This window comes from Tamandua tetradactyla, chromosome 5 (genome assembly GCF_023851605.1).
Source record: "Tamandua tetradactyla isolate mTamTet1 chromosome 5, mTamTet1.pri, whole genome shotgun sequence".
In the NCBI taxonomy this organism is placed as follows: domain Eukaryota; kingdom Metazoa; phylum Chordata; class Mammalia; order Pilosa; family Myrmecophagidae; genus Tamandua; species Tamandua tetradactyla.
Genome location: NC_135331.1, coordinates 96596369 through 96620196, shown reverse-complemented (window position 1 = coordinate 96620196; position 23828 = coordinate 96596369). Strand labels below are relative to the sequence as shown.

At 50.9% G+C, this 23828-nt stretch overlaps 1 protein-coding gene across 2 annotated transcripts in view; it reads left to right on the top strand.

Moving 5' to 3' along the window:
• KCNK5 (potassium two pore domain channel subfamily K member 5) overlaps window positions 1-23828 on the top strand; it is a 38569-nt gene that overhangs the window by 5290 nt on the left and 9451 nt on the right. The window contains exon 1 of one of the 2 annotated variants that reach the window (XM_077161695.1): window positions 241-342. The exons of the other annotated variant lie outside the window; for it this stretch is intronic. Coding sequence (XP_077017810.1) covers window positions 325-342 — 18 coding nt within the window. The 5' untranslated portion in view covers window positions 241-324. Of the gene's footprint in view, window positions 1-240; window positions 343-23828 lie in introns of those variants that run through there. 2 annotated transcript variants of the gene reach the window in all.

Here is a 23828-nt window from a genome sequence, read left to right as displayed (position 1 = left end):
TAAATCCACCTTCGTTAACTGCTCTGGCTAGAGCTTTAACAGCTAAAGTGAATTTTTATTAAATCGATTTAGGAGTTTTACTAGAGCCTTTAGTATGATTTCAGAAGGCACAGTAATGTAGAAGAGAATTATTGAGGGCAGAAATTAGCAAGTGTTGAAAGGTTCCGGGGGAGGGGATGCAAGGGAGGTGATGACGGCTGCTCTTAAGTATTTTTCTGGGGTTTTGCCCTATTTATAGTTTAGTGTTTAAAAGAAACACAGCCTCTGGTTTTGGATGCTGTGCTTGGCTAGCCCTGACCTCAGACCGACGTTTTCATCTTGAACATGGCTGTTTGCTGTCAGGTTGGTTTCAGCCTCGAACTCTGATGGTGGTGATTTGCAGGGGTCGGGTGGGGGTTTGCAGTAGGGGCAAGGAAGTACAAGGCTTTAAGAGGTATGGGAACCAGGATCCTGAGAAGGAACCCCAGGAGAGCCTTTGTACGAATAGGGATGCTCTATCTGAGTGCTGCTAGAAGACCTAGTTGCCCAAAACTGGGGTGATGCAAAGAAGAGAGATGAGGTAGGTGATTACAGGAAAGCACAGGACATAGATTCACCTCTCTGAAGTTTCTTTTGGGGAGTGAAGACAGTAGAGGAAATCTCCTTGAACATGTCAGTGAAGATTCCCCTTAGACACCTGGACTAAGGGAGAGGAACCCTGATCTGTCTTCCCCAAGGATGTGGAGAGCCTTGGCATGGATAGAGGTGACATGTTGTCCTCAGCAGGCAGCTTTCTCCAAGAGCCACTTGCCTCACTAGCTGCAGGGCCCTTGCCACGACTGAACAAATCATCAAAGAGCCATATGTTTGATGGGTCCAGGGATGGCCTCTGAAGGCAGACTGCTTGTTACAGGGCTAGTGATAGTATTGGCCTCAAAGGTTACTTCAGACAGTGCTTGGCACATAGTAAGCACTCATTTCTTAAATGGTAGCTGCCGCTGCCACTCCTGTATATGAGGGCATCCATACACAGGTATGGTGGGCCTGTAAATCATATTGCAGAGAATCTGGGAGGTCTTCCTAGAGCTGAAAGAATGGCCACCAGATTTCTCCAGAAGAGCTAGGAAAAGAAGAGGTGGTAGTAGATCTTTTTGCCCACAGCCATCAGGGAGGTGTAAAAACTGCACGCCGTTCCTGCTGGACCGCAGCCACAGGACAGGGAGGGGAGGGCCAGATGATGAAGTCCTTTTGGGTTTAGCCAAGGAATTTGAACTTGATTAAATCTTTGCAATTTTCAAAGAGGGGAGTGAACCACATTTTCAAAAAGTTGCCTCTTGCCTCACAGCTGTTTGCAACTTAAAAGAAATGGAATATTCTTCTCGAAATTAACAGCATTTTTGTGGGTTGATCCTGCTATCCTGTGAGCATTCTGATCAGGAGTCTCCTTTCTCCTTTCCCTCACGTTGTGGAGTGTGGGTTTTTCCACCAAAGCCCTTAGAGCCCGGAGGCCCCTCCAGGATCACCGTCCCCTAGCTCACACCTGGCTTCCAGTTAGGGTACCTCTTCCCACCTTGAACCCCCTGCCAAAGACAGACCTCTCTCTCCTCTGCTGTGATGCTTCCCAGATTCTGACTTACTTTCTTTTTTATGTGAAAGTGGGGGTGATGGGCTCCAGCACTGCACAGCTGGCCGAGCTCTCTAGCCTTTTTAGGAAGAATTGCCCAGTGCCCCCAAAGATTTTGAGGTGAATTGGGCATGGGGCATGGAAGGGGCTGTCCCTAACGACTGCCATTTCTGTGTGATGAAGTCTCGGAAACCAGAGGGGACTTCAGCCCTCAGGCACTCAGTCTAGCTGGGGAGAGAACACTGGACTGTGATGAAATGAGGGGAAAGGCCATCCTAAGTGCTGAGTGATGGGTTGCAGATGGAGAGGCTGGAGCGATGGACAAAGGTCAGAGAGCCTTGAAGGATTCCATTCCCATTTCCTGAGGTCTAGAGAAACCCTTGGCCTGTGGGGCTCAGGTTTAGAACAAAGTAGTCACTGTCCTCAGGCAGTCTCTAACCTACTTGGGAGACTGGTAAGGAGCTCTTGTCACACTGGTATTGTTAAGTGCACTTGGAGAGATGAATTTTTGCTCCTGGGTTTAAAGAAGGGGAATTTGAGGGCAGTCTTGAAGGATGAGTGGTGAGGGTAGCAGCCTGTGAGTATTCTTGTGAGTGCAGCTCTGTGCCGGACCCTAGGCTGGTGCTTTACCTGTATCTCAGTGAGCTTGCCCTATGTGGTTAGACATTGCTGTTCCTATCTGACAGGAAACTAGAGGCCAGGTGACTTACTCCAGGTCCACATGGATAGGTAGAGGCTGAGATTTGACCCCCTTTGCTGACTTTAAATCCTTTGGTCCTGTCCATGAGCTGGGGTTGGAGTGACAGGACGGGTCATTAATAGAAATGGGGAGCAGAATGATACCAGCTACCAGTTATTGAGTACTTGCAACAGGCTGAATAAACACTTTGCATGTATCAACCCATCACATCCTCACAGCATCTCTGAAGTAGATAGTTCCCAGCATTACTTCACAGTGGGAGAAATGAAATGGAAATAGACCAGAGAGGTTAAGTAACTTGCCCAAGGCCGCACATTTAGGAAGTGGAAGAGTAGAGATTTGAACCCAGAGCTCACACCCTGAGCCATTCCTCTATGTGGTAGCTATATTCAAGATGGAAAAAATGGGATGCGAAGAATAGAGGAGGGTAACTGCAGGGCATGTGTGGAGTTATCAGAGCTTAGGGTACCTGGGTGGCTTTCAGGATGCTTAGCTGTGTGATTTTGAATGTCAGTTTCCTCGTCTATGAAATGGGGTAGTAACAGTCAACTATCTCCCTTGTGCCCACAGAATCCATGTAAACATGCTAAGCAGAGGGCCTGGCACGTAACAGGTGCCTTGCTGTGTATTAGCTGCTGTTCCTGAATCTGTCTCCCTGTGGGCATCCTGTTCCTGACACCCCCTCCAGGCCCCACCGCACACTGAGCTCCTGATCTGGGGATGGGAACCAGAAAGGATGGCAAAACCTTCCAAATCCCCACCTATAAAATATTCTCACGTGATCTGCTTGCTTCCCTGCAAGTGGAGTCACCCGCGGGTTTTCCATTCCCCTCAAATTAATCCAGCCCTCCCCTCAAAAGAGTTAATGGTCAGCACCTGAAAATATGTAAGGTTTACTTTTTATCTTTTTGATGGTGAAAAAAAAGAATAAATAGAATTAGTTAGTCATTTGGACTCGTTTAGATGATCCCAATTTTATCTGCAACCTCCAGAACAGTCGGGAGCGGGATCAACCTGTGCCTTCTTCTCTCCGCCAGACCTGATCAGAGTGTCCACCTTGGCCGCGGTAGTATCATCGAACTACTTCTTAGCCTGTTTAATCTGGTGCTTGTTGGCCTTGACACATCCACTGTGAACGCACGTGTGTTGTTGACTTGACTCAGTGGTCAAGGGGAACTTGATGGCTGGTGGTCAAGCCTGTTTCTCCTGGGGACGCACTTCCGAGGACAGGTGGGCTGTCTTAGGAGACATAGCGTCTTGGGCAGCTAGAAGGTGTGTGCCGGGCAGTCTTTTCTGCGTGTGCCGTGGACACCCCTTCAGTGCTGCCATCGTGGCCTGTCACGCCTTTGCTTTGGCTTCAGTTTTGAGATGGGGCAGGGACTTCCTTCTTTGCTTTCAGTCCCATCTTTGTGAAAAGCAGGTTTATTTCTCCTTCCCTTCCAGATGGACCCTGCTCTCTGACCTTGAGAATAAAACAGAAAGGCTTTCTCTGTTCGGTCCTGGTTTGTTCCAGGCTGTGGTAAACCTTTTTTCCTTCTGGAGGGTTCCTGAGTCCATGTGACCTCATGGGTGTCCTCCCTGGGTGGTGGCCATGCAGAATCTGGGGCCACGGTCAGGCCCTCCCTGGGGACAGATACTCTCCACCTCCTCTCTCAAAGGGGCCTAGGGTGGCCAGATCTCTTTGATTGGCTTTAAAATGTGTATTCTTTATTCCTTTCCTCTATCTAAATATTTGGGTTTCCTGCCAAAATATTTAGGTACAACTGTGCTTCAGCTGATGTCACATCCATGGCCCTCTGCAGCCTGTATGCAGCTGCATTAGCTGGGCCCCTCCAGTGAGGGGAACACTTACCCCCAGCCTTGGGGAAAAGCGGAGGGGGTGGTTGGGGTCTGCTTTGCTCACTGGTATGGGCTAGTGGCCGAGTCAGCCTCATCAGGTGGGGACGAGGATGCAGGGAAGCCCCTCCATGTGTGTGGGTTAGCACTTGAGGCTGAGGATGAGAGACCCTGATGTTGCTGTGTTAGTTCTATTTTTGGGGTTTGGTAGGACTCTGTAAGTGCAGTGCTGAGAGTTTAAGGGGGGTGGGGGGGTTTGGCTTGTATATATTTTTTCTCTGTTTTTTGTGGCTTTTAGCTGTGTGTATATTCATATGTCCTGTTACCATTGACTGAATAACACGTTTAGTTTAGTATGCCAGTTGAACCAATGTTCAATGTAAGTCCAGCTACAATAGATAGATATTAGTGCTAGTGTTGCTCCTCCGATTAGGTGTATTAATCCAAACCACTGTGCTGGCGAAAAGCTGGTTCTGACCTGGGTTCTGGTTCTCTCACAGTACCGGTTTGTGCTTTGTGATCCTGGCTGGATTTTACCTCTTTAGACTTCTTCCTTTGAGTAAATTGAATCACTCATTCAGGAAGGTTTGGAGAGCCTATTAAATTATACCCAGATAGACTCTGTGGGCCACAGATCACCCCCATCCCTGGGACTGTTACCACCAGGCTTAGCCCTCAGGAAATGCAAAATTAAATGTGTGGGTTTTAAGTCAACCACTGATTTGCTCAGAATGTGTCTTCTGGACCCCGGGGCCAGGCAGTGTGCTAGTGAGTGCTGGGAGGAGTGTGGACCTTCCTGTTGGAAGTCCCAGTCAGGAATGGCCTGGCCGAGCCTCTTGCAGGGTTGGAGCTGTCTCCTGGGTGAGTTAAGCCAGCTCACCATCTTGTAGACTCTGATTTGGGGAGGCAGGGGCCAGGCGAACTGCCGTTATCAGAGTTTACTCTTCCCCCTTCAAGCCAAGTGAGGTGGGACCTGGTGGCCTGGTGATTAAGGACAGACTTTCAGGTCACTCCTGGGGTCGTATACCACCAGTTCCTGCCTTTACAGATCGTTTCATCTGAAAATGGGACTAATTATACCAACCTCATACAAAGAGTGAAAATCACACGAGATGATGCGTGTAAAGCCAGAGCAGCTTCCAGCTCCCAGTTAACCTCAAAGACCAGCTGCTGTTATTTTGCTCCCTTTGATGACTGGCTTTGCAGAATACATAGCACTCCGTTTCTGGGTCTGTTTACCTCCAGGAACCCCCTTCTCTGCCCCCGCCCACCCTCGTCCCTTGTTTCGTAATCTTTTGTGGCGGGTCAGCACCGAAGCTGGGGGGATCAGTGCTGTCCCGGAGCCGTACTTACTGCTTTTAAGGAACTTGAGACAGAACAAACATCCATTTCTCATTCAGAAGATACTTTGTGCCCAGGCCTGTTTGAGCTCTGCTGCTAAGAGAAGGAGCCCCAGCCCCTCTTCTCAGGGAATGTCTTCAGACCACGTACTGCGGAAACCAAGAGGGCAAGTGGACGTGCTGGGGGAGGGAAACACCTCCCCACTCTGCCCCTTCCTTTTGGAAATGGTTGTTTAATCTTCAGAGCAGGAGGAAGGCCGGGCTGTTTGCAGGGGAGAAGGGCGTCCCTAGCTGATGCCTCCTTTGGCCTTGGTCTTTTTCTACCTCTGGCCCACCCCAGGGTAAGGAGCAGAGGTGTTTGCGGGGTGTTTCTGCAGCACCTGGGTGACATTACCCAGTCCTCTGAAAGGTGTGCAGATAGACAGGCTTTCCACTCTTGCATGCTCCTGTCCTTGCCCCGCCATGGGCCCCTGCAGACCTATTCATCTGAAGATGTGCCTTCCTGTAAGTCTCTGAGTGTAACTCTGGGGTCTAGCCATCCCATTTGCCAAATGGGAAAACTAAGACCCAGGTCAGAGAAGTGAGTAAACTGGGACAGGAATGGTCTCTTGAACCAGGTTCAGGGTAATTCAGTGCTGCTTGTCCAGATCCAGGCATAGGGCCATTCTTCACTGAGCTATTTCTAGTATTTTGGGGGTGTAGAGCCCTTATTTTACTTGCCTTTCCTATTCCTGCGATCTACTAGTGAATTTTTCTGGGCTAAGATGCAAACACTGTAATTGGCAAATTGGACACTCAGAAAGGAGGGTGTTTTTCAGGGTCATCCAGAGCTTTGGGCAGAACTGAGCTGATGCCTCCGTGTTCCCCAAGGAGTTCCCTATTACTGGACTCTGCTTCCTGTGTGTCTGTACCCACAGAGCGGGTGGCTGGTTTCTCTGGAGCCTGCATTGGAGGCTGGCGGGGGGGGGGGGGGGGGCTGATGGGGTGGGGCTGGGTGTGGTCCTGCTCTGGGTACCTCTTCTGAGTTAATAAATGGAAAGCCGGAGGGAGTGTAGTCGTTATCTAGTTGGCTTCCCTTTACAGCCTTGAAGGTGAGGCCCAGACTTTGGGAGGTTATGTAACTCGTCCAAGGCCACTCTGCTCATTATACGTGGGGAAATGCAATAAAGGAGCAATTAAGAGTTAAAGGGAACAACTAGAGAAGGCTTCTTAGAAACAGCAATGGCAGGGGAGGAAAGCAGTTTGAAGGGTATTGCAACACCTACTTGTCATTGTCACTCAGCAGTCAGAGCAGTCCTGATAAAGTCACATCACATCCTGGACCACCAGGTAAAGTTTCTCTTTACCCTTGGAGTAAGAACCAAAGTCCTCTGGGTTCCCAAGTGTGTGGACTCAGCTACTCTGGGACCTCCCCTCTTCCTGGATCCCTGCCCTTGATCCCAGTTATCCTCCCTGTTGTCAGGAACTTTAGAGACCATCTCTTAATCTGGGAAGAATTAATTCTCTACAGAATAGTAGCAAGTGTTCGATTTTTACAAAGAAGTGTGGGTTTATTACCACTTGTCCTTTACTTTGGGGAATGGTGGGCAGGGGAGATACAGTAACAGCCAGAAAAACAGAAGTAACAGCAGCTGAGGCTTACTGAAAGCCTGCCCTGTGCCAAGGTTTACCTTTTACAAGCCCTCTCTCATTGACTTCCCAACAATTACAAGAGGTAAGTACTGTGGGGAGCCCCATTTTGCAGCTGAGGCAGAGAGAGGTTAAATAACTTAGGTCGCACAGCTAGGAAATAGTTTGAAGCCCGGCCTACTGAGTCCAGTCAGAACTCTGCAGAATTGCCTTATATTTAGATCCTGTCATGTCCTCAATCAGCACCAGTCTTACTGATCTTGCTGGGTCATAAGCCACTCGGCTTGGGATTGCATTTCTCTGCTTCTGTGCTCGGAACAGCACCCAGCAAGGGCTCCGTGCATGCTTACTGGTGCTTCTGCTGAGCACTGCTCTGTGCAGCCTGTTGGACTCTTGACACTAGAGCACTGCGGTTTCCTGACCACAGGGTCCATGTAAAGGGTTGGTTTGCCATTTTGTGTGTAGGAGGTTTTAAAGCAAGAAAACAACCTGGTTAGTAATTGGGTGCCCCAGTCCCTCTCCCCCATCTCCCCATCCTTACAGACCTCACAGGCCCCTGATCCTTGTTTGCAGCTTCCACTCCTTTCTGGAGACCCAGAAACTGGGCACCCCCAAGAAAGAACCAAGGTACAGTTGTCTCTTCACTGTGGGGTTTCTGTCTGGGTCCTTCTGTAACCTGCCTCTTCCCCTTAGGTTAAACCTGCACTTGTGATAGGTCGCCCGCTTGGCCTCCCAGTCCTAGCAGGACGCAGCTTTAGTCTTTCTTTCTCCTAGGGTATAAGTACAGTCTAAATAGTGCCTGCATGGCTGGGGACAGAGATAGGTTATTTTGCAGCATGCTGAGGACCCTGGGGCAGGCCCTTTATGGAATTGAACATTTATCTTGGCTTATGTGTCCCTCTCATCTAAGGCCGGGTTCTCGCTCCTCCCATGCCCCCAGGTGCAGGGTGGAGGGGGCACCTGTTCATCAGGCCTGTACTTTCCCCATCGCTCCTGTTCAAATAAAACTCTCGCCTCCCAGGTCGTGGAATGCATCCTGACAGTGTTAGCTTTGGAAGGGAGCCCTTCCCTTCTCAGCATCCCTCCCCCGCCTTCAAAGCAGCGGGTGGAAGGGCCAGCGCGCTCTCTGATGGGATAAGCGGGATAAGCGCTGAGTGGACTAAGTGGGGCAGGCTGATGCAGTAGTGTCTTGTCAGCATCCCCTGGGGCAGCAGGAAAAGGGAGGGTGTCCTGATTATCAGCTTTTCAACATTCCGCCTCCCCCTCTCCCAGACTTCAGCCCTGGGTTCTACTCAAATGAGTAGCCCAGTGAGTTGGACTTACCTCCATTTGGAGGACTAGAAGACAGAGCCGGGTCCTGGGCCTGGTGTGCGCACATGCTGCATATCTAGGCCAGGTCACTTCTTTCTGAACCAAGGACTTGCCAGTAAACACATATGGAGGGCGTCCCTATGCCCAGTGATGGTATAAGGGTTGTGGCACTAAGAAGAAAGGTAGACATTATTTATCTCTGCCATAACAAATTGGGTGGGGGAGGGGTTGTCACCATGCAATGTACATTAAAGGTTTAAATGGGAGTTGAGCATTTTGTAGGCTCCTCAGGTGCTGTAAGGAAGAAAAACAAGCTAGGACTGTCAAGGGAGGCTCCTCTGTTCCCAGGACTTTGATCCCCATCATTCTCTAGATTCCCTTCCACCCCCAGCCAGAGCACATTGATATTGATTTGTCTGCATACCAAACCCCCTGCAGTTTCTTGAGGTCAAGGCCCTCGACTTGTGCCCTGTTGGATCCCAAACCTAGCACCATGTAATAGGGTAATTATTAATGAATGCCCTGAAACACAAAGCTGTATTTCCTCTCCTTCAGTCTCTCTCCCATCATCCTCCAAAACTAGAGGCAGCAGCACCATATAGCCTTCCTTTGCCTTTCCAATGGACCCATCCCATCTGAGAAACACTCCTGTCTGTCCAAGTGGGGCTCCTTCTGGCCAGGTTCTCCCCATAGCAAGAGCTCTAGAATTGACCCCCAACTCTGCCCTTCATATAGTACCCTCCTTGCTGAAGACCCTCTCTTCTGTTTGGGTGGGTTGATAGGGTGCCTGGAGTCACCTCTCCCTAGGTGTGTGTCTGTCTAGTCCAGGGCAGGCTCCCTGGGGTGGAGTCAGGACAGCTTTGGTGGCATGGAGGTCACCTTTTGGGTCCAGCTCTAGAAAGTTCCCAGTTTAACTTAGCCAGATCAGGATTCAGGGTCCGCAGAGCTCAGGTTGGGCATGGCCCATATCTTCAGAGTGCTCTAGGCTGGGAACTGCATGTTGTCGAATTCCCCTTCCCTACCTGCTGTGTATTGGAGTCGTGTATACATGCCTTAGAATTTCCCCTAGACTCTGAGCTTCCTGAAACCATTTTCCCGGCTTTGCCCACATACTTCTACACATCTTCTGCTCTGCTCTGCACACGCAACATGTAATCAGTGCTTGTCAATTAAGTTGATGGGCTCTCGCCTCTGGAGTGGGAGACCATTGGCCGACTGGGAAAGGAGCCCCTGACAGATGAGCTCGCCTGGGTGAGGGTGGAGTTTCATGATGCTTCAGTCTGGCGTTTTTCAAAGCAAGGCTGAGGTATGAGCCAGAATTCAAGTTACAAAGAAAAAACAAGACAGGGGCTGAAGAAAGCAGCTAAGTTAAAGCTTATGCTTCTTGCTGTCAACATCAAGTCATAGAAATTCAATTTAAAAACAGAAGTTAGGCAGTGCCGATTTGGAAAGGCAGGATTATTTTTGACTTATTGTTTCTCTGCCTCTCACATTTTCTTTAATGTGGTTGTATTATTTCTATAACAAACAAACAATTTTTTAAGGATAAAACATGCATATATCACTAGCCACTTATACACTGGTTAATTTTAATATGAGGTACACAAGGCCCAAATAAATGCATTTTTAGCAGAACATGCTCTGAAACTAGTATGAATTTTGTGATCATACAGCATCGTTGTTTTTTTTTTTTTAATGTAATTTAGCTACAGAGTGGCACCTTCCTAGGCAGCAGTGCCATTGAACACTTTGAAGGGAAAGGCTCCAGTGACTGGGGAAGCTAGGTGGGTCTTTGGTCTGCACATGAGGTAGTGAAGAGTGTACACACAGTCTTGCAGTCACCAAGAAGAGAGGGTAGTTCCCTGGGAAAACCCCATAGAGCCCTAGTGGCGTTCTCCATGCTGGAATCAGTGTCTCCTACGAGAAAGGTTTCTCCAGAGGCCCGTGGACAAGAATTGCCTTGGCCCCCCTGTGTACCCAGCTCAGTGCCAAGTCCCGTAGGTGCCCAAGAAGACCTGGCCCAGCCTTCCAGATCAGTAAACACAGGCAAGATTTGGAACAGCCCCGAGCTATGTGTATAGTTGAGAATCGGGCATGTGCTGTGGACAAGTGGCCCCCAGTTTGGATGAGCTCAAATGTCCAGGGAAGCCAGACCCCACCTAAGGGAGGATTTGGGTAAGATGTGGTTGGCATAGACTCTGTTCCCACATGTGGCTAATTGATTTTATTTTATTAAATAGGATATTACTAATTGTGGCTATTTAATTATTAAATAAAATGCAGATTCTGTTCCTCGGTCACTAGCACACCTTTTGAGTGCTCAGTAGCCACATGCAGCTGGTGGCTGCCCTATTGGACTGCAGGTACAGAACAAGTCCGCCACTGCGGAGAGTTCTGTTGGACAGTGCAGGAGTATTGGGTAGGAGTCTGTTCAGGTTTGTAATGACACACCTGACCCTTGTCCAGTTTCATTCCTGCCCTAGGGTGGGAGAGGGGAGAGCTTGCCCAGCACCCTTGGAGTGAGCAAGGGTGGGCAGGAACGCACAGGAGGAGGGTTTCCGTGTGCCACCAGGAAGCTTGCAAACTCTGCTGAGGCAAGCACCCGCTGTCATAGGTGTTTGCAGAGGCCATGGTGACAGCCTTGCCCTGTCAGTCCCAGCAGATACTGATGTGACTGTGGAGGGTGATTCCTGATGTCCTAAACCCCCTGCGATTGGCCAGCTTTTGCTCCTCTTGAGGTGGGATAGTGATGTAGGGAACGATTCTTTTTTTCACAGATTTGTGACTTGTTGCCTATGGTCTCCAAATTCCTTATAATTACTTCCTCCACCCAACCCAAGATCTGAAGCTTACCCACCATTCTGCAGTGAAGCATCAACTATTCCCAGTCCTTTAGAGAAAAGCCTGTTCCTTAAGGTTCAATCCCTGGGTCAAGTGAATCTGCCAACTAGATCAGCCTATCTCCTCTTTGGAATGAGAACTATGAACGTATCTTCTCACCAAATCTAGAAAGAATGAAAGAAGGGCATGACTGATGAAACTTGCTGGAATTTTCCAAGTTACTTCTAGGGCCCACAGGGAGGGTTCTGGGCCAGGGAAGGTAGAAGACCCAAAGTTTGAGGGAGGAAAAGTGGGGGAGGCACAGTTTTCAGAGTGTGGGTAGAGTGACTGAGAAATCTGCTCCCAGCCTAGGTAATGTCATCTGAGCCTCAGTTTCCCCATCTGTTTGGTCTTCTTGCTCTGCCCTGTGCTTCTCTGTTGCTTAGATTTGCAAGGAAAAGTTGTTCATGTCGATCACATCTCCCTTTGGGTTAAATTTGGTTGGATGGGTTACCCTGTGCCTAGGTGGGGGGCCTGGCACCTGATAGCTATGCTTTTGTCACTCCAAGGAGGGGATGGCATAAGGGCCTCTGAGGTGTATGAGGGTAAGGGAGTCCCTCATTATCCTATCTTAAACCCCTGCCCCCCTACTCTTCCTTGGATGGAGCCTCATTTTACACATGGGGAGAGGGCAGAGAGCAGGCTGTGTTCTGCAGGTCCTCTGTAGGTCAGTTGTTTAGCCCTCAGTGGGCCAGGACAGAAGGTCCTGCTTCAGCAGCCTTGAGTGCCAAGTGGATCTCTCTGGGTGGGCCTGTGGAATAGCCACTCTACCTATCACTCATAGTGTTTTTATGGGACAGTGAGTTCTGCAGGGGGGCAGGATGCAACCATACTTGAGGAATGGGTCTTGTTCCCTTGCCTGACCCTTTGGTGACTTGGAAAACTGGTGGCTTTTATATTTTCTTCTTTCATCCCCCTCTGGCCACACAGCATACCCCTGTCCCTAACCCTATACATTTGTGGACTAGATCTTCAAAAGTTGGGGAACATCTCTACCTTGCATGTGTACCATACTTCAAGCTCTCCACTTTCATTCCATTGAGCCTTTTGGTCCATATCCCTGAGAAGTCATGGGGAGGTAGCATTATTCCCATATGATATCCCAAATGAAGAAAGTGAGGTCGTGACTTGCAGGGCCTAGGAAGCAGCTGAAGCTGTGCAGGTCTGTCAGTCAAATGTTCCTCCCCTCTACTAGGGAGGTTGAGGGATGGGAGGGATGGCCAGGGCCTAGATGGGTGGTAGGGGGCTAAAGAGACTTTAAGCAAGACTTTGTTCTTGCTTAAAATCACAGCCCTTGTGAAGGAGAGGGAGAATGTGTGTCCATAAAGCATGGCTCTGATTTTTTTTCTGCCTTCTGTGCTGAACAGTGGGTTGTGTCTTAGATCAAGACTCTCTTGTTGTGTGTGTCAGGAGAGTTTCCATTTCATGTTGCCCAGCCTGTCCCTGATCCTGGGTCCCAGGTTGGGAGGGGGGGGGGGGTGGAAGGCGTTTTCCCCACTCTCCCTGCCACCCCACCCCCCACCTCAGCCTAGTCTTTCTGCCCGAGGAAGGCTTGGCTGTACTTTTCCATACCTTCAGCACAAAAGAGCTCTGTGTTTCTTAACCCTAGTCACGTCCCACTCCCCAGTCCTCTGGGGATGGGAGGTGGGCAGGGAAAGCAGCAGGGGGACCATCCATGCAGGGTGGTCCAGGCAGGGGCAGCTGTACCAGGTTACCAGGTCTGTCCTATGCTTTCATGACCTAGAAGGGTGGCAGTGACAGGGAAGGCGAGTGATCATGGGGTACTAGCCTGTTTATCAAGTGCCCCCCTCCTTTCTCACACTGTTTGGGGATCATTTTCATATTTTATCCTTATGATCTCTGAATGGAGATTGTGGGAAGGACCTCAGCCCCTGGTACAATATTTGTGTCTGTGTCTGGGCACCTGGGGTGTGTTTGTGGGGGAATTGGTGTTGGCTGTTGACCCTACTTGTGATTCATTTTTTTCCTGTGGGGTTTGAGTCTGAGGTTTGGGGGCTGTCAAGGCAGAAGGCTCCCACTCACAAAGAGTACCTCCAGTCCCAAGATGCCCATGCTGGTTTGCCGGCAGTTTCATGGACAATTTATTCCAGAGGAGATGGAAGCCAGCTGTTGTCTGTCTCCAGCCAGAGACTGAACCAAAGGAAATGGGTTTGGACCGCGGCCGGAGGGATTTAGGTTAGAGTTAGGTAATAAGGAAGGATTTCGTGACAGGTGGTTGGCCCTCAGGAGAACCCTGCTTGGAGCTTTGAGAGGAATGGGGATGAGACCCTCCGCGGAGGCTGTGGGTTGATAAGAAGACATTCTTGGATAAGTGCCTTCAGAGCCAGGTCTGGGTAGGAAGGGGTAGTTTGTAAACAGGCCGGTGTTGTTATTTCATAGGAGCCTAGAAACTCAGCTGTCCCATCCCTAATGCAGTATTGTTATCATCCAGGAGCCCTCAGGGACGTTTACTGTTTAACCACCTGGTCTTCTTAAACAAATTGTACATGGGTAGGCCTAATAATCCCTTATTAGGGATTATCCCTAATAATATCATTGGGACCCCAGCCCACAAGGATGGGTGGTTCCTTCTTGTGGTGGTAACATATACAACTTAAAATTTCCCATTTTAACCACTTTCAAGTATTTAATTCAGGCATACAATTTGGGGTCACTTATTACATTGAACTGTCAGCAACAAGTGAGGGGATAGGGAAAAGGAGGAAAGAGTAGATGGGGAGTCGCTTTCTTGAGGTCCCTGAGCAGAGATGAGTTTGCATGTGGCCTGGAGCATTCTGACAGGTAAGAGGTGGGGTGAAGGTGTCAGCACGGGCCCTCCTCAAGGGCACAGGTATGACCTGGAGGGAAGAATGTGATAGGGATTGGTAGTAGGTTTTGTCCCATGGAGGCCAAAGTCTGTGGGTGTCAGAGGTGGGGGATGCCTTGTCCTCAGAAGCCCTGCAAGGGGGCTCAGGTCAGGCAGCTGTGTCCAGGAGAGCAGAGCTGGGAGCCACCAGGGCACATGGAGAGCTTTGTGGAACAGCGTTCTTCCTTCTCACTTGCCGAGGAGAGCAAGAGCTCAGGGGCGTGTATCAGAAGACCCTTGGCCCAGTGTTGAGCTCTTTCCTTGGCCTCCATCCCGACCCACCTGCCTTCCTCCTTCCTCTGGAATTCTAATGGTTCTAAAGTCCACAGAGCAGTTGACTCACCAGGAGCTAGACCTCTGGGGGCTTGGGACTAGCGGGTGGGTGGGGTGAGGAGGGAAAAAGCCATTGGGACATGGAAAGCACAATGTCATCAACCCTGCATTTGCCATGGCTGCCCACCTTCTCCCAGAGAGGCAGAGTCCACGTTAAACACAACACTGGCACCCACTGCTGTGTCCCATGCCCCACCCCAATTTGGAAGTGAAAAGAAAAGACTGGATTGCTGGGGTGTCCTGGAACGGACTGGTTGGTGAAGGCATGCATCTTGATGACACATTCATTCATTCAGCAACTCTTAGTGGGTCACCTACTACTGCTGGGTTCTGTTCTGGACACTGGGGATTAAGGATGAGTAAGGCCATCTCCAGGCCTTCTAGACCTGGGAGATGAACAGCAAGCTGGATGAACAAACATCTAATAGAATGGCATATAAGGAAGTGAGGAGCTGAGACAGGTGTATATTGTTTTAGATAGTGTGGGCAGGTGAGGAGTCTTTGAGGAGGTGATGTTTGAGGAGAAAGTTGACTGAAGTGAAGGAGTGTGTCCCAAGCAAAGGGAAGCTTGTGCAGGGGCTGCGCCAGTCCCTCACATTGGGCAGTGGAGGAGGAATGCAGAGGTATGATGGATCTGTCCCAAGCCCTGATCTTCCTGAGGAGTGGAAGACAGGGAAGGCGGGACATTGCTGTTGACACCTACCGCAGCTTTCCCCTTTCCTGCAGCTCTGGAAGCCACCATGCAGCAGGCACAAATCCTCAGAAGGGAAATGTCTCCCCAGGTCCCTTGCTATGCACTTGAAGTGACAACATCCACTCCAGTTTTTCTGCTTGGTATCCATTGGTGGCACATGCCCTGTGTAATCTGCACTACAACCCAGTGAAGTTGTGGTGCCCCCATTTTCCTGATATGGGAAGTGAAACTCAGAGAGGTGTGACAGGACATGCCCTAGGTTTCTCTGCTCCAAAGTTGGGCCCTTTACTCCTCTGTCCTCGTGTTATTCACAGTGTCTCAAACTCAGTGCTTCTACTTTCTAGATTATATTTTGAAGTGGATTGGCCATCCCAGCTTGCATTGTCTAGGCCAACATCCAGACAGGTCCAGTGACCGAGGAACCATCCATAGCCCCTTGACCCCTGGCTCAGGACGGGTAGGGAAGCTGGGCTGATGGTGAACTAGATCTCCTTCATGTCATCAGCTGGGGATGGGGAGATGGCAAGTCAGCAGTTCCTGTGACCTCCTTTGTGGCTTGCTTAATGGCTGTTTTTAGAAACCTGGAATGGATGACTTCCTGAGTTTGCTTCTTTCTGCACTGCAAGGTCGGTGTAAATCTAAGAGACATCTCCAGGTTGGGATGGGGAAGCATTAGCATACGCTTCTAATCCTAAATTATATAGCCAAGATTAGACGGGCGGATGTGACTGCACAACCCTTAAACAGCTCTAAGTCACCTGTGTCCACCTGTCAGCTTCCTTTCTTTGGTTGGCATTTCTCAGTCCAGTCCCAGGTTGAGGGGATGAATGGTCTGACTGTTTGGTGGCAGGAGCCCTTGGCTGAGAGTGTGGGGTCTTCTGGCTGGTTCTTTGTGCTTTGCTGTGAGACTTCAGCCATGTCCCTAGCTCACTATGATTGTTTTCCTCAACTGTAAAATGGGAATAGTCATGTCCACTCTACCTGTCCACCCTGCAGGTTCTTGTGTCTCAGATGAGATTGTGGCAGGGAAGTTGTGGCCAGGAGAAGTAGTTGATGAATGTGGGGTAATGGCAGAGAAGAGGAAGCTGCTGACTCAAGGCTTTCATTAACCTTGTCATGGAGGAGGGAAATGGGGTCCTGAGATGTTGGCCAGCTTACCTAAAAATGACAGGAAGCCAGGAGCTGAGTCGTTAGCTCTCCCCTGGAGGGCCACGTTGTCCCCACTGCCTTATATCCTCATGCAGGGAAGGGGAGGCTGTCCCACCTTGCCCCGTATGCTTGGGGACCCTTGCTGAAATAACTTCCTTTGCTCAGGTTCTTAGCACACTGGTAGGTAGACACCTTGGCATCAGCTGGGGCAGAAAGATGTCACACACTGCCAGGATCTGGGGTGTGGTGGTAGAGGGTCCGTGTCACGAATCCAGGCCCCAGCATCCCACATAAGGAACAGATACCATTGCCGGACTGTGGCCCAGGCCACCGTCACCCCAAGACAGGGCCGTGGTTGTGAGCTGGGGGGGTTGTCATTTAAGTCTCACTGGGAACCCACCTCTCCTGAGCCATTCAGAGGACAAGGGGGTAGTGGGTTTTGAGAACATATCTCTAGAGAGTCACCTGGTGTGTATGTTTGGGGGTGGCAGGGCTCTGCCCCATTCCCAAGGCCAGCTCCCAGGTGGCGATATGACCCGGTGTGTGTCCACAGGCACGGGGATTTCCAGTCTTAACTCACCAGCTCAGCCCTCCAGGTGCCCCAGGGACTTGCTGACGTCCCATCCTGAGCTCACAACCCACAACCCCTTCGCTGTTGGTTTTAGCCTGCCCAGGTCGACCAGTCCCCTCAGAGCTCTGCCCTGGGCTTGGCTCTCACAGGAGGGGAGGACCCCCCTGCTGGGGGTTACCACCCCAGCCTGAGAACAATGGGGATTAGAGTCATCTACCTGCCTTGTTTTCTTTTTCCCTCCAGAGAGCGGAAAGATCTCCCAGGCCTGTGAAAGTCGGAAACCCAGAGGTTTCTGCTGAAAACGTGCTCACATCTGGCACAGGCTTACCCTATGAGCGTGAGACCTTGCGGTTCCTCTGGGCTCTGCAAAGGCTGCTGAGAGATGGCCTAGGAAGGAGGGTGTGGAGGAAGCAGAGAAAGGAAGCCCAGAGGTGGAGGAGAGGGCAGACGTGTACACGGGGCTGCTGACTGCTGAGTCCAGTCCTGGGGCTGGGAAGGAGCAGGGCCCGGCCCCAGAAGGACACGGAGGGTGGGGATGGTTTGGGTCTAGGGCAGTGATTTGTAAGTGTCACTGGATAATTAATTAGAATCACCTGAGGAGCTTTTACGTATCCCAGGTCCCAGGCCACACCCCAGACCAATTCTTTCAAATCTCCCCTGGGGTAGGATTCAAGCATAAATATTTTTTCAAGCTCCTCCAGATGATCTCAATGCGCATTCAAGGTTAAGAAGCAGTATGGTGACCCCTGAAGTGTACAGTGAGGTGGGGGGTGGGGCAGTGATTCACTTTTCAGTCTACCTAATGGAGTTGGTTGCCTGGGTGTCTGGGGGTCGGGGACTTAATATAGAGGCAGGGTCACAGTGGGAAAGCGGGGTGCAGGATTTTGTTTTGCAAAGTCTCAACTGTGATGCCATGGGGTGTATGCTGGCCAGCTGCTTTCCCGGGCTGGGCCGGGCCCTGGCGAGGGAGGGCAGCCACACCAGCACTGGGCATGTTGCTTTAAGGACCAGTGAGGCACTTCTCTCCAGCCTGCAGCAGCAGGAGCAGGGCTAGAAATGGGGCTCCTGGCACTGGTGGGATGACTTGTGGCCAGTGAGCCAAGTCCTGTGAGTTGATTTCCAGAGGATGAAGCAAAGCTGTATTTTCTTGAATGCAGTGCAGAAGGGTGGGAGGTAGAGGGGACCAGGGGCAGAGTGTGTGCTGAGCTGAGCCCTGAGGCCAAGGTTCTGGGTGGAGGAAAGTATGGATTTCAGGGAGGTGTCACCTATCCAGGCAGGGACCCCCTAGTCGTCTTAGAACAACCTCATCAATTTAAGGAGAAGGGAGTGGGTAGAGATTAAGCATTCTTAGAAATCAAGTGACTGAGCTAGCATTTTGATTTCAGACCCTATGCTGACATCCTCTCACACCAAGTCATCAACAATTATTTGCGCTTCTTTCTTTTATCCAGCCCCCTCCCCCCCAAAAAAAGTATAAATACTTCACATAGGTTGGAGAAAATCTGAAAATGCAGATATACAAAAAAGAAGTTAACAAAGTTAACTTTGCAACAGTCCCAGCTTTGGTCTCAGCTGAGACCTGGTGTGGTCCTGTCCCCAGAGAGACCCACACGCCCCAGGGAGAGGCAAAACCAGGGGAGCTGGGTGGGCAGCACACGCAGATCTCAGGGTGGCACCCACTGGGCCTGCGCAGATACCTCGCCCATAACCTGCCACTGCCCTTCAACCATACCCTGTTCGTTGGGCTGGGACTAGAGGGTGGTGAGAAAATGCCAATAACTCCTTCTCCTGGCCCTCGCATACTTGCTCCTGTCGACTGTGGACACCTCAGACAGGAAGGTGGAAGGCCTGAGCTCAGTCCCTCTCCTCCCCCCACCTCCAACACCCTCCACTAAGGCAGTGGCTGCACATCAGAATCACCTGTGCAGCTTTTTAAATGCCTAGTGCTAAGATCAACTCAACAGATTATCTAGGGGTGGGATCCAGGTGTCCTGGGTGGTTGGGTTACTGCGTTAGCTAAGATCCCTGAGTCTCAGTTCATCATAGTAAATGAATAGTTTGGGAAGTTGGGTCAGTCTGAGAGATGGGGAGTGAGAGGGAATGAAGGTGACTGAGGGCTTAGCTAATGGAGGTTTATACTCTCTAATTTGTTTTGGGAACAGAAGAGTTGAGATTGAGAGCAGCTGGGCAAACAAGCACTGCCCACTCGACCCCTGGTTCTCAGAGATTGTGCTGTGGGGCGGTGAGGGGAGTTCCAACACACAGGATCTGGGGGTCCTCCCCTCCTCCCTTTATCTGTTCCTCGCTTAAAAAAATTCCAGAAACCATTCTAAAGAAGCTCAAGCTGAAAATACTTGCCTGAAAAGTACCTGTGATTGGTTTACTAATCTGTTTCCTTCTGAACTCCCCCACCCCCAGCCCCTGGTCCTGAGGGGTTCCTTGTTAAGAGTCTAGGTGGACATGCAGACAAATGTGGACACAGGGAGAGCACAGGTAGGGCCAGTGGTGGGGTGGCTGCCTCTGCTGTGAAGCTGGCCGGAGGCAGCTGGGACGCGAGCTGGGGCCACAGCAGTTGCCATCTGCCCCGGCCTCATCTTCCCTAGGAGGGTGGTGGAGGGACTGGTGTGAGGCATTTCCTTCTCTCTGCTGCCCAGGACCCCCAGGATAGGCTGGGTGGGGAACTGGTCAGGGTAGTGGGAGCCTCTGGGTGGTCAGGAGAGATGGTCTTTCTGGAGGCCGGGGTGGGGCATCGGGGATGTGCTTCTTTTTCCCCTGCCCTTCATGCCTCCCGCAGAGCTTTAGCCATCCCCTCTCCCCCCACACACACATATGCCACAGCCACCACCCTCCTAACCCCCACAGTGAATTTTTTGGAGCTTCTCCGTGTTGAAGAAGGCACCGTGTGGCTGGAGGAGACGGGTCTGATTTAGAATGGAAGGTTTTCAGTGTTAAATAGGAAGAGATGAGCAGTGGCGACAGAGCTCTGCAGAAGACTGGGGACAGTGTCTTCACTCTCTGCCACCCGGTCCTGTCCTGGTGCAGGGAAGCAAAGCTTTACCCTTCCTTCCTCTGCCCCTCATCCAGGCATGAATTTTCTCTGATTTAGCAGTCTTTCTGCAGGGTTTGGATGCCTGACTGATACACACACACACACAAATCTTAACACTTAACTTCAGGTACATTTATTCAGTTTTTATTAAGAACTGGATGCTTTTTATATATTCACAGTAGCTGTTTGTTTCTGGCAGATAGGGACACTGAGGCTGAGAGGCTAAGTAACTCACCCGGGGTCTTGTGCTAGCAGTTGGCAGTTGCCCTCTGATTGGAACCAGGTGGATGTCACTGTTTGGTGCTCTCTGTGCAGGAAGGAGCACAGGCTCTGGAGTCTGAGTGACATCCTAGTGCTTGACTCCAGGTCAGCAGCTCCGCTGAGCCTTGGGCTTTGCTGGCAAGTGGGATTGAGTAGATGACCTCAGAGAGCAAAGTGCCTGGCTTGTAGTGCCTGCTTCAATCCATGTTGACTTTTATATTCCTTTCCCTGCTCTTGGCCCCTTCCCTCCCCTCTTGGAGAGCCTTCAGAGACCACACATCCCCCCTTCCTGCAGGAGGACAAGCCCTCCGGTCGTCTTCCCAGCCCCCTTGTGACTTGCTCTGTCATCTTGGACCCCTTCCTCAGCACCATCATCTGCCTCCCTCCCCTTGCCCCTTCCCAAGCCCCTGGCCTCCTTTCCTCCCCCTGAGCACTGGCCCCTGGAACCGCCACCCCTGCCCTCTCTGTTCTCTCAGCCTGGTACTCTCCCACTGCCCCAGGAGGACAGTTGGATGCTGGTGGTCTCAGCAGCCCCTGCGTCTATCCCCTGACCGCCAGCCCTGCTGTGGCCTCAGGGTTGGGTTCTGCCTTTTTCTTTCCCATCCTCTCTGGGTGAAGGTTTCTACCATGTTGCTGATGGATTTAATTAGCCCAGGCTGCAGGTCAGTATTGGGAATATGCTGGGTTTGGAGGGGCACGGCATTAGAGAAGGAGCTCTGTGTCATTCCCTCAGCATCCACTGGGGTAGCTGAAGCCAGAGAATAAACCCTCATTTTTCAAATTCATATGTGCAGCAAGTATTTTTGAGTACCTATATGTGCCAGCAGTGTGTTCTATCTAAGTGCTGAGACTACAGCAGTAGAGAAAAAAGCAGAAGTCCCTGCCCTCATGGGGGCTTACATTCTAGGGGGACATTTATGTTATTGTAGATGTTTCCATTGCAGCTGCCTGGGAGCTAAGACGACTGTCCTGGGTTCCCTCTTCCTGCCAGGCTGCCTGGGTTAGCATCCCAGCTCCACCACTGAGCAGCTGTATGATCTTGGACAAGTTATTTAAAACCTTTGCCCCTAGGTTTCCTCATTTGTAAAATGGATATCTTAATAGTACCTGTGCTTAGATCAGTGCCTGTCATATAAGTGCTCAAATCTCAACCATCATTATCTATGAACTAAGGATTACTAAGCCATGTACCACTCACCTCAGAAGCTGGCTGGAAGGGCTAGGTGAGGTGAATGACAGGTTTTTTTCTCTGCTGCCAAGGATCATGCCCATAGGAGGAGAAGCCCTATTTCACCTTCCAGGTCAGAAAGACCAAGTTGCTTAGATGGAATGAATTAGGGATTGATGCAAGCTAGGGATGGTAAAGTAGCTTCAGCTCATGCACCACCACCAATCCATGGGTCCAGAGGCAGGAATCCGAGGAGGATTCTTAAGGCCTTGTCCTCCATAGCAGCAAAGAGTCCTTTGGCTCGTGAGTGAAATCTGCTGTGTGAGCTGGAAGCAGGCGGTGGAAATCTGTGGGTACCAGGTCACTGTGATTCCTGGACAGCCTAGCACTAGCACCCTGACTTGGGTTTCCCCGCATGACCCAGATGGAAAGACCCTGCCTCAGCCTGCCTTGCTGTGTGTACAGGTGGGCATTCCAAAGCCCTGGCTGTGTCCTCTTTGGACTCACCCACTTGTGAGTGCCGGGTCTGAAGCCTTGGATGCCCAGGAAGGATGAGGGGCTGGCTGGGACCCCAGGCTGTGTGGATGTTGAGTGCCTAGGGTGGTGGGTCAGGGCAGCTGGATGTCTGAAGCTCAGGGCCAATTGTGAATCTTGCTTCCTGGGAGGGCAGGCTGGAAATGCCGAGCGTGGGTTGGCGTGGATGGACAGGTTTTAGGCACTGTTTTTTCAGCTGGTGGGCAGGAGTGTGAGTCTGCACAGTCCTCCTTCCTGTGACTTGCTGGGGCAAGGGGATAGGGGATATCAGCTGTTAGGACCCAGTAAGACTTGGGTTCCAGTCCTGGCTTCATTGCTCTTAGCACTGAATGACCTTGGACCACTTTCTTAACTTCTCTGGCTTCAATCCTTTAAATGGAATAAATGATAGTATCTCCCCAACAGGGTTCTGTCCTATTAAATGAGCTCAGGGCATGTAAAGTGCTTAGCACAACACTTGGCACGCAGCAAGCCCTCAGTAAATCTTAGTTGCTCCATTATGAGGGGGACAGAGGCAGAAAACGCTTTCATCCTCAGACACGAGCTGGGCCTGGCTCTGAGCACGCTCCGTCCCTCCATCACTCTCCAGGCTTATATGGAAAATGAAAATATTGTCTTGTGTGACTTTGGGAGCCAAGTTAAAGAATCCTGTGAGTGAACAGGGGCCACCCCCTACCACGAAAGCTGTTTCTCTAACCCTGAGGACAGGACACCTTGTCTAATGGGGTGTTTAACTTGCTCCCCCACGTTCCTCCCCTTAATCCAGGGGTGACCTCAGTCCTGGGTCAGCCCCTGTTTACGGGAGACTGGTTAGAGGCCTCCGCCTCATCCTGAGTGATCCCAGCCGTGGCCAGGAGCCTCCCCGGCTGGGGCCACAGCTACACGTGATTGGAACAAGGGAGCAGCCATCCGAGTTCCCATCCTGACCTCGGCTTTCTGAGCTTAGCTTTCCTCTCCTGTCAAGTGATCCTGGCAGAGTGAAAGGGAGAGCCAGTTAGCTAATACATGCAAGAGCCCCAGCGAGGGTTGTCCAGCATACAGCAGCACAGAAATACTAGTTCTCTCACATTAGCCCCGAGATGGAGCTAGGTTGGCTTCTAGGCCAGCTGCTTTGAGAGGAACAGTGAGTAGAAAGGGGGCATCAGCAAGGGGCACCCAGGGGCTCAGGGCCAGGCAGCACAGTGAAGGGAAGAGGTGGGGAGCTGTGCGGATAAAAATCAGTCTAGATCCTAGCCCAGTCCTGCCATTTAACCTCTCAGCCATGGTTTCCTGACCTGCTCGGCGGGCATAGCTACTGCTGCAGGATTGTTTTAAGGTTAGTGATGCTCGCAGCCCTGGGGGACTAGGGGACCTTCAGAACACTCCCACAGCCTCCCCTCTCTGGGTGACCACAGAATGAAAAACGGGTGAGGCTGCGGCACCCTGATCACTCAGGGCCTGAGGCTGAAGCTGCACAGCTGCCACCCAGAGGGCAGACTGAGTGGGGTGGGGGTGGGGGGCAGGAAGCCCAGCCTTTGTCACCTCTCAAAGTAGTCTTTCTGCTTTGGCCAGCTGTTATGTTGGATGCCTCCTCAGTTCATACTAAACAAATTCCTAAATCTCAGACCCCCTTTGTCAAGCTGGTGTTTTCCTATGGGAGCAGTATGGCACTGTGAGTGGATTGCCCCATGAATTGCAGGGCATTTAGTATCCCTGACCCCTGCCCACTGAATGCCAGCAGCATCTCCATCGTCCACTAGAATAAAAGTGCAGTGAAGGCAGATATTTTTTTCTGACCACTGCTGTATCCACAGTGCCTAGAGCAGTGCCTGGCAATAATGCAATGTTAGTGAATGAATTGTGTGGCAAGAAAAAACTCCCCTCAAGTGGCATTTCCAAGCTGTTCCAGCTCACCTTCAACAACC